The following is an 18,545-nucleotide window of genomic DNA, read 5'->3' on the forward strand; positions in this document are numbered from 1 at the left end:
CCCAGACTGGAGTGCAGTGGCCGTTCCTGGCCACTGCAGCCTCGACCTGCTGGGCTCCAGTGATCCTTCCACCTCAGCCTTCCAAGTAGCTGGAACTAGAGGCGTGGGCTACCACGCCCGGCTGATTTTTGATTCATTGTAGAAATGAGGTCTCGCCAAGTTGCCCAGGCGGGTCTCAAACCCGTGGGCTCAGGCAATCCACTCACCTCGGCCTCCCAAAGCACTGGGATTACAGGCTGAACCACCAAGCCTGGCCGAAATGCAAATTTGAACCACACCGAGATACCACCTAACTCCAGTCAGGATGGCCATAATTAATAACTCAAAAAACAACAGATGCTGGAGAGGATGTGGAGAAAAGAGAATGTGTCTATACTGTTGGAGGGAGTGTAAACTAATACAATCTCTATGGAAAACACTGTGGCAATTCCTAAAAGATCTAAAAATCAACCTTCCATATGACCCAGCAATCTCCCTTCTCCCCAGCAAACACCCGGAGGAACTCAAATCATTCTACAAAAAAGACACCTGCACACACATGTTTATTGCAGCATTAACCACAATATCAAAAACATGAAACAAACTGAAAGTGGACTGCATTTTTAAAATGTGGTATATATATGCGATGGAATACAACGCAGTCATAAATAAGGACAAAATTATGAACTTTGCGGCAACTTGGATGTACTTAGAGTCTATAATACTCAGTGATCTATCACAGAAGCAAAGAACTGAGCACCACATGTTCTCACTCATAAGAAGACCTGAGCAGTTATCATAATACTATAAGAAAGGGATTGGCAGTAGTGGGACCAGGGTACTGGCAAGGGGAGGGGGGGCACATAACATCAATAAGAGTACCTGATCTCAAACCAGGTGAAGTGGGGACCAAAGAGAGGCCCAAACTTTACCTGTAAGATGACCACTTATGTACCTAATCCTGAATTGTACTCCACATCTTTAAAATAAAAAATAAAAACAAAACAAATGCCTCCAGGCATTGCCAAATGTCTCCTGAAGACAAAGTGGCAAAGAGATGGATCACCCCCAACTGAGAACTACTGCTCTAGATTTAATCTTCTCAGTCTTTCAAGTCAACAGAAAATATTGTTCAGGGGCAATCTGTAGTGAAAGACACAGTTGTTCTTTAGAGGGGCAGGAGGGAAGGGAGGAAGGGTCAGTCTAAGGGATCAGTAGCAACCAAGAGACCATCTCATCAACCAAGGGTGTAATCGTTCTAATGTTTTGTGACACTTTTATAACTTAGAGATCACTTACCTCAATCTCCCAGTGACTTAGGGCAGCGTTTTAACTACAGACTGAAGAAATTAGAAGACAGAGCAGTTGTTACTTGCTTAGTTCAGAGACAGTGTACACGAGCGAGCCACAACTTCATTCAGGAATGAGACTTGAGCCGGGTTGTGGAACGTGGAAATGTTTGGAAGTGGGAGGTATAGAAAAGGGATGGTTCCAACTTTTCCACCACACATGATGGATAATATTCACCATAACAACACATTCAAGAGTCATACCAGATTTGGATATAATCCCTTCTCCCTTCCTTTCCTCTCGAAAAGTAAAGAAAACACTTCAGTAATTCATACTTCTCATAACTCTTACCAAGCATTCGGGGAGAGGGGGGGAAGAGAGAGAGAGAGAGTGTGTTTGCACACGTTTAATCACCAGGGTATGTGTGTGCATGTGCACACATATTTTGGAGGGTGCTGTGACATAGATAAGAGAATAAAGTTTATTCTCAAATTCTACCTACTTTTTCTAGTTCCACTTTTTCTCTCCCACTCAAGAAAGCACATCAGAGTATAAATGAAAGTCCTGTTAGTCATCCTCAGTCTTGTGACAACTCACATCTGATCATGCCATGCCAGAGTGTTGTGAATTTTGGGCTGGGATCTACTGTTCCATGGAGAGCAAGACAATAGAAGCCATGCAGAGAAGTGACTGACATGGTACTATTATGGGCACAACTCTAGAGGGAGCCAGTTATTTGCATTCCATTCTATGAACATGGTGATCCCTAAGTTATCCCACACAACAGCAAAGGTCATGGGTACTATCACCATAACACATATTAAGGATTAGGACCAAACAACAGAAGACCTCAAAGGCATTTCACAGCACACAAGGATGGCTTTTGAAGTCAGGCAAACTGGTTTTGAATCCTATTTCTAATTTTGTGCCCTTAGGCAATTTAAACTTCTTAATCTTTCAGCTTCCTTATCTCTAAAATGAGTAGTAGTAAGAATTGACTGGAAACAAGTATTGATATGTACAGGGCTTAAAAATACTATCTAGCACATGGCAAACGCTTAAAAACAAACAAACAAAAATCTGGACATACTGATAAATTAACGTCATGACTGGGGCTCTGAGGACTAATTACCGTTCCAAGGAGGCATAAATTGAGCTGTTTCTAAAAGACTAATGATATATTTTTAGTAACCCCAAGCTTAAGTCCTTAACAGTCTTGTATAGTTTAGTTAACAATAGGCATTTGCTGGGCACAGTCACTCACACCTGCAGCCCAACTACTTGAGTGGCTGAAGCAGGAGGATCACTTGAGGCAAGGAGTTTAAGACCAGCCTGGGCAAGATAGCAAGACGCCTATCTCTACAAAAAATTTAAAAATGTAACTGGGTATTATAATGTGCCCTGTAGTCCCAGCTACTCTGGAGGAGGATCACTTGAGCAGAGGAGTTCAAGGCTGCAGTGAAACCCTGCCTGAACAAAACCAAAACACAGTAGGCCTTTTACACGTCCATGTTTCACTCAGGTTTAAATTATTCATGCTGCCATGCATTTTAACTTTTTCTTTTTTTATATAGCTAGGTTCTCACTATGTCACTGAGGCTGGAGTGCAGCAGAATATCATAGCTCATTGCCACCTTGAACTCCTGGGCTCAAGTGATTTTCCCACCTCAGCCTCCCCAGTAGCTAGGACTGCAGGTGTGCTACCATGCCTGGCTAATCTTTAATTTTTTATTTTTATTTTTTTTGTAGAAGTGGGATCTCTTCATGTTACTCAGGCTATTGACAACTCTTATTGATTGGCTTATTCTGTGGCATGCACTGTGTTAGGGTTCTGTACATTTCAAGTCATTTGTCAATAAAGGCCTTAGGCCCAGGTAGTGTAAAGAACAGAGCCTGGCCTTTCTGCTCGTGGACACCGCTGAGGAAGTATCGCTAAAGTCTCTCTCTCTGCCGCCATCATGTCTAAGTCAGAGTCCCCCAAGGAGCCCGAACAGCTGCGGAAGCTCTTCATCAGAGGGCTGAGCTTCGAAACCACCAACGAGAGCCTGAGGAGCCATTTTGAGCAATGGGGAATGCTCACAGACTGCGTGGTAATGAGAGACCTGAACACCAAGCGCTTCAGGGGCTTTGTGTTTGTCACATATGCCACTGTGGAGGAGGTGGATGCAGCCATGAATGCGAGGCCCCACAAGGTGGATGAAAGAGTTGTGGAACCAAAGAGAGCTGTCTTGAGGGAGGATTCTCAAAGACCCAGGTGCCCACTTAACTGTGAAAAAGATATTTGTTGGTGGCATTAAAGAAGACACTGAAGAACATCACCTAAGAGATTATTTTGCACAGTATGAGAAAATTGAAGTGATTGAAATCATGACTGACTGAGGCAGTGGCAAGAAAAGGGGATTTGCCTTCGTAACCTTTGACGACCATGACTCCATGGATAAAATTGTCATTCAGAAATACCGTACTGTGAATGGCCACAACTGTGATGTAAGGAAAGCCCTGTCAAAGCAAGAGATGGCTAGTGCTTCATCCAGTCAAAGAGGTCAAAGTGGTTCTGGAAACTTCGGCGGTGGTCGTGGCGGTGGTTTTGGTGGGAATGACAACTTTGGTCATCGAGGAAACTTCAGTGGTCGAGGTGGCTTTGGAGGCAGTTGTGGTGGTGGTGGATATGGTGGCAGTGGGGATGGCTATAATGGATTTGGTAATGATGGAATCAATTTTGGAGGTTTGTGATTTTGGCAATTACAAAAATCAGTCTTCAAATTTTGGACCCATGAAGGGGGAAACTTTGGAGGCAGAAGCTCTGGCCCCTATGTTGGTGGAGGCCAATACTTTGCCAGACCACGAAACCAAGGTGACTATGGTGGTTCCAGTAGCAGCAGTAGCTATGGCAGTGGCAGATTTTAATTACTGCCAGGAAACAAAGCTTAGCAGGAGAGGAGAGCCAGAGAGTGACAGGGAAGCTACAGGTTACAACAGATTTGTGAACTCAGCCAAGCACAGTGGTGGCAGGGCCTAGCTGCTACAAAGACGATATGTTTAGACAATACTCATGTGTATGGGCAAAACACTCGAGGACTGTGTTTGTGACTAATTGTATAACAGGTTATTTTAGTTTCCGTTCTGTGGAAAGTGTAAAGCATTCCAATAAAGGGTTTTAAATGTAGATTTTTTTTTTGCACCCATGCTGTTGATTGCTAAATGTAATAGTCTGATCATGACGCTGAATAAATGTGTCTTTTTAAAAAATGTGCTGTGTAAAGTTAGTCTACTCTGAAGCCATCTTGGTAAACTTTCCCAACAGTGTTGGAGTTAGAATTCCTTTAGGGTGATGCCAGGTTCTATTGGAATTTATTTACAACCTGCTTGGGTAGAGAAGCCATTGTCTTCAGAAACCTTGGTGTAGTTGAACTGACAGTTAACTGTTGTGGCCTAAAGTTCACCATTAAAAGGGGTCACCCAAGCAAAATCATGGAATTATTGGTTATAAAGATAATTGTTGGCACATCCTATGCAATATATCTAAATTGAATAATGGTACTAGATAAAATTATAGATGGGAATGAAGCGTGTGTATCCATCATCATGTGTAATCAATAAACGATTTAATTCTCGAATGAAAAAAAAAAAAAGAACAGAGCCTGAACTAATAAATGTGTTGCAAATCCTTGACTTAAAAGTCACATTTCAGCCGGGCTCGGTGGCTCAGCCTATAATCCCGCACCTTGGGGGGCTGAGGTGAGTGGATTACCAACTTGGCGAGACCTTATCTCTACAATAAATAAAAAAAAATTAGCCTGGCGTGGTAGCATGCACCTGTAGTTCCAGCTACTTGGAAGGCTGAGGCGGAAGGATCGCCGGAGCCCGGTAGGTCGAGGCTGCAGTGCCACTGCACTCCAGTCTGTGCGACAGAGTGAGACTCCAACTCAAAAAAAAAAAAAGTCACATTTCTTGGTTTAGTTGAATAAGTTATTTAAACTCTGAACTTTGGTTTTGTCTCTAAAATCCAGATGCTGATGAGATACAAAGCATGCATGTCAGGCAGGGGAAGCTTGTGATTGGTCTTTGATCATGGATTGACCCATTGAGAGGAAGGAGTTAGCACTTCTACGTCTTGGGAAAACACTATGTACTTACAGGGTTTGAAGCAAGGGTGTTTATGTGATCAGAAATACGTTTTGAAATGAGAAGAAACCATTGATCTCTGTGGCTAAAGTGGGATCTGTTAGTTATCACTCTTTCACTTCTCTTTAATCCACTTAGTCTAACATTTTGTTTACTTGCTGTAGTGGGCAGATTCTAAGGTGGAGCTCATGGTCCCTCTCTGTGGTTCTCATGCCCTTGTGTGTTCCCCACCTCATGAGTGTGGATGTTTCCTGTGACTACCCTCTTGGCTACTCTGAGCTCTTGGCTACTCTCTGGAAAGCATCCCACAAGAAGAAGGTTGTGTAAAGCCCTCAGCACTAAAAATACTCCCAGACCTTGTAGCCCCAGCCCAGACCTACTCTTTAAGCCAACTGTCTACTTGACACATCCACTTGTTATCAAAAAAGCATATCTGACTCAATATGAGCAAAGTAGGGATGAATGTTCACACAGCCTCCATCTCAGAAAATAGTGTTTAAACACAGAGAATGATACCCCAAAGTACGGTGTTTTGGCATGCTGAGTGCTTTTGAATTAAAGATAATTTTAGGGCCTTAGAAGTGACCTCAGAACCAGGGACTTTCTAATCTTCTCTTGTTTCTGCCCCTTCAAGTAAAGGGAGATGCTGTCTCTGGAAGTTTCCTTTTCTGAGGAAAATGTCTTCCAAAAGAAATGCAATTGTCTTAGGAACTCATCAAATGCATCCAGGAAAGATTCACCACTGGAGAAGAGACCAAAAGGCATCACATGCCCATATAGACTTTTTATCTACTTTTCTAAGGGCAACTTTGAGAAATTACCTAAAATTCCTTGTCTGTATGTGCCACAACCTTTGTTCGCGGTGCAGTTCGGTCCCTCACCTTTTCACAACTTGTCCTATTCAGCTTCCCTAAAAATAATTTCTAATTCCTCAAAATTGTCTGCATTTCCCCCATCTCCCTCTATACCAGCTTCAATTATCTGATCTTTGAGACTCATATTTGCAGGACTCCTGTTTCTATGTGCATGTTAGTAAATTTGTGTGTCTTTTCTCCTGTTAATCTATTATTGGTTCATTTCAGCAAGGCTTCAGAGGGTGAAGAAGCTTGGTCTTTGCCCCTATAATAGTGTCATTGACCACCTACTGGCTCAAGCTAAAAATCTAGATGCCCAACTTGTGTCCTGCTGTCCCTTTCCAACATCACCAAATGCTACTGGATCTCCAAATGGGGAAAGTCTCCATTACCTCCACCTTAGTGTAGGTTTTAAGAACAACCATCTTCTCTACCCTGGGCCTCTGAAGACCTCCCAATTGGCCTTCCTAATCCCAATCTGCTGGTCACGGAATGATCTTCAAAAACCTGTCTGATCGTGTCACTAGTCCATGTAAGATTTTTCATTGTCTTCCTTTTTCCCTTTGGTATAAACTTCCTCCTCTATGTGGTCCTGCATGATGAACTCCTGTCTCTCCTCCAATTACTCTTTGTTTACCAGGCCCAACCACACTGATGTTACTTCTTTCTCTTAAATATATTAATCTCCTTCCAGTCTCTGGGCCTTTGGGCTGCTGTGCCCTTTGCCAGGAATACCTTCCCTACAGTGCTTGGCATGGTGTGAATATCTCATGCTTTGGTTCAAAGAGAAGAAACCATTTATCTCTGTGGCTAAAGTGGGATCTGTTAGTTATCACTCTTTCACTTCTCTTTAATCCACTTAGTCTAGTATTTTGTTTACTTGTTATAGTGGGCAGATTCTAAGGTGCAGCTCATGGTCCCCCTCTGTGGTTCTCATGCCCTTGTATGTTCCCCACTTCATGAGTGTGGATGGTTCCTGTGACTACCTTCTAAACAGAATATAGAAAAAAATGACAGGAGGTATATGATTACCCGTAAGTAATTATGTTCCCTAAGAATGTCTATCTTAGCTGGGCTCGGTGGCTCAGCCTGTAATCCCGCGCTTTGGGAGGCTGAGGTGAGTGGACTGCCTGAGCCCACAGGTTTGAGACTCACCTGGGCAACTTGGTGAGACCTCATCTCTACAATAAATGGAAAAATTAGCCAGGTGTGGTAGCATGCACCTGTAGTCCAGCTACTTGAAAGGCTGAGGCAGAAGGATCGCCGGAGCCCAGCAGGTCGAGGCTGCGGTGACTGGAAGCATGCCACTGCACTCCAGTCTGTGAGAGAGTGAGACTCCAACTAAAAAAAAAAAAAAAAAAAAAGTCTGTCTTGCTGAGGCTCTCTTCCTTAGTAGCTTTGAAGCTTTGAAGAAGCAAACTGCCATACTGTGAACTGCCACAGGGAGGACTATATCATAGGAAGCAAGGAGCCAGCCCTGGAGCCAGCTAGATGCTGCCAACACATGAGTGTGGGGTGTCCCTTTCCAGTCTAACCTCAAATGAGAACTCAACCTTGGCAACACTGTGATATCAGGTTTGCAGAGGATTTAGCCAAGCTGTGTCTAGAGCCTTGAAACGTGGAAAATATGAGATAATAAATGTGTGTTCCTTTAAGACAATAGTTGGGTGGAAGATGGTTATGCAGCAACAGATAATATGCTTGTTAAGTGACTCCTGCATTAGATAGAAAACCAGGAAGGAGACAAAGGACCCTTCCATTTCTCATTGGGTAAGTAACATAGATAATACCAGACACTTGCATGAGGGAAAGTCACAATCAATAAACAGTAACAGTTAACATGAATATCCCCCTGGAATTAACAGGAATAAGCAGTGTCAGCATGGCTGAATGTCATGGGATGCAGGAAAGTTTCAGTACCAAATTAAAGTCTTTAGGCCCCACTATGGTAAGTAGCAGCATTTGTTTTTGTCTGCCCAGCAAACATTTCCTTTTCTTCTGGGATTTCTTTGGAAGTTTCCTTCTTTCTCTCTGCACCTCATTATCCCTACCCTGTGTGGAGCCACTGGGGCTGACCTATCACCTCCCTTGGTTCCTGAATAGACATCTGTCCCTGCACTGGCCTATCAGCATATTCCATCCTCCTGGCCACTGTGATTGGTTTGAGGATGCTCACAGGACCCAAGTCTGTCCAGTCAGAGCCAAACCCAGAATATCTGTATGTACTATTGGAAAATATCAGCTTTCTTGCCCAGTATGGAGGTACTGGTGCCTCTAGGTGGGGTGGCCTGCCTGAAAATGCAACTTAGGCCATGCTGAGTGATGAGGAATGAAAGGTGCCCAATGGTACCACCCAAGCCCCTGGATTCAGCACTGGCTGAAGATCTACCCGTTGGCTTTTTGGTTAAATGAAAATTAACCCCTCCTCCCTTCATTCCTACCTTTTTTAAAGGAACTTTGAATTGAGCATCTATCACCAGCAACTAAAAAAGCCTATTATCCAGGATCTGCCATGAAATTGACAAGAGAAGGAATAGGCAGGTCTGAAGAATGGGAGGTAGAGTGGGGGCGGGGATGCAAAGAGAAAGACTAAAGAAAAAAAGTCCAGCCAAATAAGTATTTTTTAAAATGCCACAGCAAATAAGCCACTAAAGAATTCCACTGGGAAATCCCATAGGGTGTTTTTTTTTTATTTGGTAGTCCTTTAGTATTTTTCTTGAATAAATGCCTTAACAGGACAAATTCTTTAAAACAATATAAAAGTATCAAGTGCAAATATTTAAAAGGTTAATAGCACTTAACAGGACTCAACAGTAACAGTATAAACTATACCTTTAGACTCTTTCAAAAAGACTCTTGGCCACAAAGTTATGTTTGAACTCTATTTTCCAACTTTGAGAGGCCATTATTCTTAAATGTTGCTGTTCTTTCTGATAAAATATGAAAAACACAGAAGAGCTTGTTCTGTTTTGGATTTTTTTTCACCACTTATTTCAAATGAGTGGAAAATTAAAGTTTCCCGCATTTCTGAAAACAAAAAACTAGAAACAATCCACTGTTGCTCCCAACTGGGCCTTTGGACACAAGCTCCAAGAGGCCAGGCTCTAGAAGCTGAGGACTGTGCCAAGGTCAAGCCTGCATACCTGGGAAGAGGAGGGTGAGAGGCTGTTAAGCTATTACGTTCCTCTGCTGATTCTTCACGTGAGGGTGTGTCAGCCAACAGAACCAACACGAGCAACACGATCCCCAAATTGGCCACTGCAGGATCCTACAAACATAAGTGAAAAAGCTAGAGGACACATCCAAGGAAGGAATGCCTGACTATCCAGCCTCCTTCTCTGAGTCATAACAACAGCTTTTCAGAGATGTTTGAAAGGAAGCTCTAGTTCCGTTCAGCCGGTCATTCCTGGTAGATGCCCTCAAAGTCTGAGGAATTCGTAGCCAGCTGACAGTCATCACTGGGGTTTTGCTGTGTCGGTGGTCTGAGAACAAGAGGAAATAGTTAGCTCTAAGGCCTCTTTAAAGAGTAGCACGTTGAGTGTGCATAGCTGAATACATGAAATTATTTGCCAATTTATTTTTAGCTGCTTCTTGCAACCATACCAGGCCTGGGCCCTGGGTTATCTCCAGGTTTTTGTCAAGCAACAAAAATAGATCCCTATTTATTCAAGCTGGTATCTACTTTGTTTATTTCATTACTCACCACCTAAAGCATTCCTACTTGATAACAAAAAAAAAGAGAAAGGGATGAGCACAGTGACTCACACCTGTTATCCCAGCAATTTAGGAGGCCGAGGAGGGAGGATTAGTTTGGTGCCAGGAGTTCAAGCCTAGCCTGGACAACATAGTGAGGCCTCATCTCTACAAAGAAATCAAAAAAATTAACCAGGTGTGGTGGTGCACACCTGTAGTCCCATCTATATGGGAGGTTGAGGTGGAAGGATTGCCTGAGTCTAGGAGGTCGAGGCTGTGGTGAGCCATGATCGTGCCAGTGCACTCTAGCCTGGGTGACAGAGTAAGACCCTGTCTCAACCAAAACAAAACAAAACAAAACAAAACAACAACAACAATCTAAGAAAGGAGCCTTTCTTCTTTTTCAGTAAAGATGTCAGGAAACTAAAGCATGCTTTGGCTGCTTTGGAAGACTGGGGGTGTGATGTGGGTTCGATGACTTTGGTGGCACCAAAAATAAGACACTGGCTGCCCTGGCTTCCCACTTCTCTCCAACTGCAGGCCCTGGTAGGTCTCACTGTCTCCATGACAAAGCAGTGTGGTCTTTCCTCCTCAGAGCCTAGTTTATCTACATAGGAGGCAGGTCAATGTACTTCATCAAAAGATCAGTTGGCTGTTTTTCATAAGTAAGGATGTCTTATAGTTGTGTTACCTTTTTTTTTTTTAAGTCAGGTGTCACTCTGTCACTCAGGTTGGAGTACAGTGACACAATCATGGCTCACTGCAGCCTTGACCTCCTGGGCTCAAGCAATCCTCCCACCTCAGCCTCCTGAATAGCTGGAATTACAGGAGTGTACCACCATGCTTGCTAATGTTTTTATTTTTTTGTAGAGATGAGGCCTTGCTGTGTTGCCTAGGATGGTCTCAAACTCCTGGACTCAAACAGTCCTTCTGCCTCGGCCTCCCAAATGCTGGGATTACAGGCCTGAGCCACCGTGCCTGGCCTCCTTTTCTTTTTTTTTTAAAAAATGGAATTGCATTATCTTTCGTTTTAGGGTCAAAATCTTACTAAATTATGAAAAAAAAAGGATATCTACTTCCTCCTATGCTTGAGGTCAATTAATGAGGGAGCTATCTTTTCCTTGAATTTTAAAGAATTCACTAATGCAGGGGTTCTTAGATGACAACTATCTTCATAACAACACAACATAATATGCCTTTTTCACTCATATTCTCTCACAAGGGAACAGTGCAGCTTTTCTTTTCTTTTCTTCTTTTGAGTCAGAGTCTCACTGTGTTGCCTAGGCTGGAGTGCACGCTCACAGCCACCACAGCCTCAACCTGCCGGGCTCAGGTGAGCCTTCTGCCGCAGCCTTCCAAGAAGTTGTAACTACAAGCATGTGCCACCATGCCCGGCTAATTTTTTGATGTATTGTCTAGATGAGGTCTTGCCAAGTTGCCCTGGCTGGTCTTGAGCCCATGGGCTCAGGCAATCCTCTCACCTCAGCCTCCCAAAGTGCTAGGATTATAGGCATGATCCACTACGCCCAGCCTCAATTTTCATAGTATATTTGGAAGATCTGCATGACTCAAAGTGCAAATATTCTACAAATGGTCACAGGATCACACTTTATAAAGGTCCATTTAAAGTGCATGCAAGACAGACAGTGGATTTTCATATAAAAGAATACAAAAATTCCATGTTTCAACTAACATTTAAGAAACTACCATTTATGAAGTTTTGGAGTACTATCATAGAGCAACATCCACAATCATCCTCCCTTTCCAAACCATACATTTGTGAAGCTGAGTCTTGTTCTTCAAACACTTCATCCAGAATTGCATATCACAACAGAACGAATGTAGACACACAAACGAGAATGTAGCTGATTTCATTAAGGTAGACATTCAAGAAGTTTGTAAAATGTAAAACAAAGCAACTCACAAATTTTATTTTGCTTTGGAAGACATAATTACTATTCATCAAAATATGTTATTTATATCAACAGGTAATATTGTTCCTTTTAAATGAGCACTTTAAAATTTTTCTTTTATAATTTCTAATACAATAATTATTGATACAATTAACCCACAAAAACAAAAACTCTTTGGATACCTCAATAATGTTTAAGAAGGTCAAAAGGGTCCTGATAACAAAAAGCTTGACAACCTCTAAGTGAAAACAATTGGTTGGGAGGAGTAAAGGAGAATGAGGAGATCAGGTACAAATCCTGAATATCTTTTTCTATCTCCTCATTAATAAATAGGTAGTCATATTTTGCTACTTCCTGTGGTATAATTCTTAAGAACTTGCCCTATCACAGTAAGGTTCAGAGGCAAGGAGAGATTCTGGCTCAGAAGCATCACCCTTAATAAGCCAAATAGGCCAACACTTCTCCTTTTACCTTCTTTTTTGTTTTGAGTTGGAGTCTCACTCGGTCGCCCAGACTGGAATGCGCAGTGGCCGCTTTCGGCTACCGCAGCCTCGCCTGCTGGGCTCCAGCGATCCCTCCGTCTCAGTCTTCCGAGTAGCCGGAACTACAGGCGCGCGCTACCACGCCCGGCTGATTTTTTGATATATTGTAGAGGTGAGGTCTCGCCTGCCCAGGCGGGTCTCGAACCCGCGGACTCAGGCAATCCACTCACCTCAGCCTCCCAAAGGCGCGGGATGACAGGCTGAGCCACCGAGCCCGGCTTGATTTTTTTTAAATTTATTGTAGAGATGAGTTCTCGCTGCCCAGGCGGGTCTCGAACCCGCGGGCTCAGGCAATCCACTCACCTCAGCCTCCCAAAGGCGGTGGATTACAGGCTGAGCCACCGAGCCCGGCCTTTTACCTTCTTTAAGACTGATAGTGATCAGAGCAGTTTATGAGAAATTCAGTGTGACTCCAGGAATATCAATTAAGCAATCCTGTGAGAACCACCCCTGAGCGATTTAAAATGATACCCACTTCACCCTTTATCTTTCAACGATGAGTAACAAGATAACCTTTTGGTAAGAATTTCAGGGGCTATTCTGTAGAAAGACAAAACTCAGGATGTTGGTTCTTTCAGAACAAGGATTGGCAAACCATGGCCCCTAGGCCAATTCTAGCCAGCTGTCTGTTTTTGTAAATAAAATGTTATTGGCATATGGTCATGTCCATTCATTTCCTTACTGTCTGTGCTGCTTTTGAGCTATAGCAGCAGAGTTGAATAGTTGCAATAGAGACCGCATGGCCTGCAAAACCTAAAATATTTACCATCTGGCCCTCTACAGAAATTGTTTGCTGACCTTTGTTTAGACAATCACTTTGTATATTGGCTAAAAGGGCTTTAGAATTAACTGATCTGGAGTCAGTCCCTTTGGGACTTGGCTTCATTTTCCTTACCACAGAATGAGGCTAGTTGTGAGGATTACACGGGGTAAGACCTGGGAAGTGTCTGAGACCCTGGCACAGAGCAAGTGCTCAGCAGTCACCATCATTAATTTAGCAGGAGCTTAAATAAAGTATGATGAATTTGGGATTCAGATTCTAAAATCAACACACAGGACAAAAATCAAGCATAAGAAATAAATCACCTCTGAAAATCCCTGAGGAGAGTGACACATTATAGACAAACACAGTGTTTCCCAGTAATGTCACACAGCTGGGTTTTCCCTTCTGCACTTAAATAGATCACCGTTTCTTCAGTCGAGGCCCTGGATGAAATAGCTGGCATTCAGGAGCCATACTATAGGAGCAAAATCTGTATAGTCAAAGATGAAACTTACACTCAGTTGGTGAGAAAGTCACACTCTGAAGAGCAGAGAGAAGCAAGACGGACTTAGGGGGCAGAAGTGTCATTGCTCCCATACTACTCTGGGGGACAGGCATGTTTAGTAGAATGGTGGGTCATTTTCCCCCTATTCTCCTCCCCCCTCAAAAAAGTCCTTAATTTGACTTTTTGTATATTAAATGGACATCTTTTTACATGTATCAGTAAAAATTACCTCATACAGTTGCTATGACAATGTGCATAATGGAACACGGTCGTAATAGCTTTTGTTTGAAACTCCATTGTAAACTCCCATTTGATGTCTGAAGTACATAGGGAACTATGAGAAACTCCTGCCTCTTTAGAATTTTGCTTCTGGACATCAACTGGGGTCAGGGTTTTCTGCAAATCTTCCCAAATGACAAAGATTAAATTATTCCATTAACATGTATGTACCTGGGAGGAAACCAGTAGTTGAAGAGGCTGGAGATTACCACGTAGGATGCTATGATGGTCCCCGACATGGCGACTGACACGAAGCCCAAGCCACAGAGGACACAGAGCAGTAAAAGGCCACCCACAGAGATGACCAATCCTAGGAAGAAAACATGGTTAGGAGAAGTACTCATCTAAAATGGGTGGGAAATTGGCAGACCTGGGGCCAGTTTGTTTAAAATATAACAGTTAGCTTATACTTTTAAAGTGAGATTTCCCATAAAGATTCAGACTTTTTAAGTGATCTTAAAAAGAAAGAGGTGATCTGGTCACCCATGTAGGCATCACAGAATGTCAACAACTGGCTGGCCCTCCTGCTGCCTCCAGTCCCCACCATTCACAAATTGTGCTAACTTGGACCACTTTGCTCAGTTCTTCTTGCCCAAATGTATATGAATTTGAGACACCCTCATCTTCAAGGTCAGAGATGGACACCCAATGGGATCCTCTAGGACAAATCAGTCAAAGCATCACCCTTGACTGTTGAACAGTTGCAATATAGACTGCATGGCCCGCAAAGCCTAAAATATTTACCATTTGGGTCTTTCCAGAAATTGTTTGCTGACCTTTGTTTTAGACAGTCACTGTATTTTTGTTAAGAGGGCTTTGGAATTAACTGGACTGAAGTCCCTTCTGTGCTACTCTCAGCTTTGGGGCTTGGCCTTATTTTTCTTATCACAGAATGAGGCTAGTTGTGAGGATTACATGAGATAAGCCCTGGGAAGTGTATATTTTACATGTGCTGAATTTGAAGCTCAGAGAGGGTAAATAACTTGCCCTAAATCACACTGGTGAAGGCAGAATTCTGATGCACACTCTACACTCCATGTTTTCACTACTCTGACAGCTGTCTTGTTTGATGTGATTTTGACAAACAGCAATGGCAGATGCCCGATAAATACTGTTCTCCAACTGAGTCATCTTCCAGGGGAGGGTGAGTAACGGAGCAGGCTACCTTCCAGTAGTATGACCCCCACCAGCGCAGTCAAGGAGGTAATCACCACAAGAAGCAAGAAGAACCCAATGGGAACAGTCGACATGGCAATGAACACCAGCAAGGTGAGGGCCAGAAAAGGATGTCTGTCCAAGTACTGACCCACTGGAGACTTTACAAAGGCTACCACCTGTGGGAAAAGGACAAAGAGTCAGGTTTAAGTACCATATCTGAATCCCAGGTTAAATGGATCAACCTAAATTTTGGGAAGCACAACAGAGATTGTAAAGTTGGAAGGCTCATATGTAAGAAATCGCTACAATAAGACACATCCCAAGACACGAGTCACCTGGGCTACAACCTAAGGCAGATGTGGACAGGTGACAAGTTTGACGGCTCCACCCAAGGTCTTGTGAAAGGAGGAAAGGCTCAGTCATGGTGCTCCTGCTAATCATACGCCTTCTCAGGAGACCTCTTTGGCATATGTGTGCATTGATGCAATGTACATACAGTTTGCCTCCTAATTTATAGTTGAAGTTCTCCTAGTTGAAGCCACAGAGGTACAAAGAGGTTAAGTCCTAGCCACCCTGCATCACCAAAGAGTTTGTTAGAAATGCAGGCTATCAAGCCCCTCCCCAGTCCTGCTGAATTAGCTCCTGCTTTTTAAACAAGATCCCCAGGTGTTTTGTACACACATTAAAGTTTGAGAAGCAAGGGACTAAATTATTGTCTACAGTCACAGTTTCCGGGTGGCAAAACCTAGGTATAAAAGCTAAGGCCTTGGACTCCAATGTCAAATATTTACAACAGCTGTCAAGTCACCAGGTAAAAATGCTTTTATGTCATCAACCTGGATAGCTGGCAACAGCCTGATGACTACTGCAAGATTATACTGCACTAATAAAGAGGTCATTTTCCTTCACCAGGTAGAAGAGCCTGACTCACTGGAGGAAGACTGCTTTAATTCAAAGCTGTCCCTAGGCAACCTTACAAAGATGGATTTCCCACTCTCCTTAGGCCCTATGCCTTCTCTCTCCTCAGTACTGCCATTCTAGGCCCTGTTGCCCTAAAAGTTTCCATCATTCCAGAATCTTCTTCCATTATAACTGGTCCTTCCTGTGTCTCATTCTTTAGGACTATGCAGGGCAGCAGCTGAAATGAAGATATAATTCAAGTACAACAATCACAGGTGCCACTACACATGTACCTCCTGGAAACAGAAGTTCACCCAAGCAATTCAAATGGTGGGACTTTTGGGGCAAGTCAGAAGGTAGGAAGGTTTTGTAGTTCATGCTCACGGTGACCAAAGTGCAAAGTTCACTCTGCTTCAATAGCAAAGGCTATTCCAAAGAGCAACAGTCATTGGTCTTGGGGCTTCAGCCTGGCTTTCTAAGGAGAACTTTCAAGGCACCAGCAAATTTCACTTCCTGCCCCACAGAATGGCATAATGCCCACTGGCCACACTGCCTCCTGCTGCTTCATTTCAGACAAAAGGCACCAAAGACCTTGCTGTTTAGGTTCTCCAGTCAGAGATGACTATACAGCAAGGAATAACCTCTGAGCTGGGGCTGCCCAGCTTAGGCACTCCATCATCAGAGCCCAGTGAGTTCCTCCTAGGCTGGGGCAGATGAAGGTGGGACAGAGGCAGAGGGGCTATGGAGTCACCACACAGTATTGACTGGTCCCTTGAGTCTTTTCTGCTTCCCAGTTCTAGTCCACATGAGTACTCAGCAACTGCCCGTGCGTCATCTGATAGACTGAACTGTTCTCTCTGATATTTACAAGTAAAAGAGCAGGGGAGCCATAGGGAGGAGGAGCAGATGGGCTCTCCAGGCAAGGGAGGTGACAGCCACCTGCACTTGGTGGCCTGGATTTCTGATTGAGTTGAACTTAAATTTTAAAGCTGATACCTGATTTCATCACTGGAAAGTTTTTAAGTATATTTCAAATAGGTTCATTATGTGAATCTATTTTGTTCAGCTGTAAATTTTATAAAATGTGAATAGAGATCAAGTGTTTCTGGTGGAGATTTGGCATCTGAATTGAGATGTGCTCTGAGCATACAAAAAAATGCAAAAGATCTCATTAATGATTCTTATATTAATTACATGTTAAAATTACAATGTTTGGGATATCGTAAGTTAAATAAAATTTTTTAGTTAATTTCATTCATTTCTTTTTATGGTTATTTTTTGGGGGGGGGGTTGGATTCTCACTCTCGCACAGACTGGAGTGCAGTGGCTGCTCAGCCTGATCCCAGCACTTTGGGAGGCCGAGACTAGTGGATTGCCAGAGCCTGCGGGTTCAAGACTTGCCTGGGCAACTTGGCGAGACCGCATCTCCACAATAAAGCAAACACTAGCCGGGCATGGTAGCATGCGCCTGTAGTTCCGGCTACTTGGAAAGCTGAGGCAGAAGGATCACCAGAGCAAAGCAGGGCAAGGCTGCAGTAGGACAGAGTGAGACTCCAACTCAAAAAAAAAAAAAAAAAAGGAAGAAAGTGGAATGACAAAAGATAAATCAACAGGACTTAAGGACAATTTGGCATGGGGATTCAAAAGAAAAAAGGCAAGATTATTATCTCCACTTATAGTCCTTAAGGAATCCACTTTTGTCTTAGCCTTGTCTGAGTCTGGTACTATAGCCAAAAAGTAGATAGCCACTCAGATATGCAAAGAAACCATTTTAAGATTCAGACTGTTAAACCCAACAATTGTCTTCTGTCAGGAAGAACAGCTGGGCTCAGGCCAGACTGTCACAGAGGAGAGTATGTGATTCAGCCACATCTAATAATAACAGAGAACATTAATTAAATACTCAGGTGCCAGGCACTGTTTTAAGTGCTTTCCATGCACTTCCTCATTTATTTCTCTCTACAAATGCTATAAGGTAGGACAACCTAGCACTATTTAAACCCCAGGGGTTAGAACACAGCAATTAACTTTTCATTCTCATGGCAACAGAGAGGCACACAAAGGGGAGGTGGAAAGCAGGAGAGCTTATTATTCAGTAACATACACTGCAATTTTCCATCGTCTTTCTGGAGGCAGACAGAGGCTATCCAACCTTGGCTTTAGATGCACAGATACACCAAAGAACCCAGAAAGGCCAGGCTGGGACAGACTGGCACCATGATGTGCCAGGCTCTGTGCTAAAGCATTTTCAAATGGCATCCCAGATAAACCTCACAACAGATCTATGAGCCTGACATTGCTCATTTTAGAAAAGAGGAGGTAAAATTCAATGAGCCTACATAACTTGCCCAAGGTCAAGGATGATTGCGTTCTAAAATAGGGGCAATGTTCAGGACATGAAGGCTCTACCTAGAACCACGCAGGAGTCAGGCAAATTGCCTGGTGTCAGAATGCAAAAGATAATCAGCAGCCGGGCTCGGTGGCTCAGCCTGTAATCCTGCGCCTTTGGGAGGCTGAGGTGAGTGGATTGCCTGAGCCCGCGGG

At 43.3% G+C, this 18,545-nt stretch overlaps 1 protein-coding gene and 1 pseudogene across 3 annotated transcripts in view; one reads left to right on the forward strand and one right to left on the reverse strand.

Moving 5' to 3' along the window:
• Window positions 1-3,170: 3,170 nt before the first annotated feature.
• On the forward strand, window positions 3,171-4,901 carry LOC103260313 (annotated as a pseudogene). Its single transcript, XR_002481951.1, has one exon. The product of XR_002481951.1 is annotated as a heterogeneous nuclear ribonucleoprotein A1-like (transcript).
• Window positions 4,902-8,939: 4,038 nt separating this feature from the next.
• Window positions 8,940-18,545, reverse strand: part of TMEM159 (transmembrane protein 159) — a 14,706-nt gene continuing 5,100 nt past the window's right edge. Inside the window, exons 2-5 of one of the 2 annotated variants that reach the window (XM_021712290.1) lie at window positions 16,643-16,714; window positions 15,109-15,277; window positions 14,115-14,253; window positions 8,940-9,730 (exon numbers count right to left, since the gene is read on the reverse strand). In XM_021712290.1, coding sequence (XP_021567965.1) covers window positions 9,649-9,730; window positions 14,115-14,253; window positions 15,109-15,277; window positions 16,643-16,714 — 462 coding nt within the window. In that variant the 3' untranslated portion in view covers window positions 8,940-9,648. The remainder of the gene's footprint in view (window positions 9,731-14,114; window positions 14,254-15,108; window positions 15,278-16,642; window positions 16,715-18,545) is intronic. The other variant, XM_008057961.2, reaches the window with a different exon arrangement.

The sequence above is a fragment of the Carlito syrichta genome, unplaced genomic scaffold (assembly GCF_000164805.1).
Source record: "Carlito syrichta isolate Samal-C Ts95f unplaced genomic scaffold, Tarsius_syrichta-2.0.1 Scaffold303175, whole genome shotgun sequence".
In the NCBI taxonomy this organism is placed as follows: domain Eukaryota; kingdom Metazoa; phylum Chordata; class Mammalia; order Primates; family Tarsiidae; genus Carlito; species Carlito syrichta.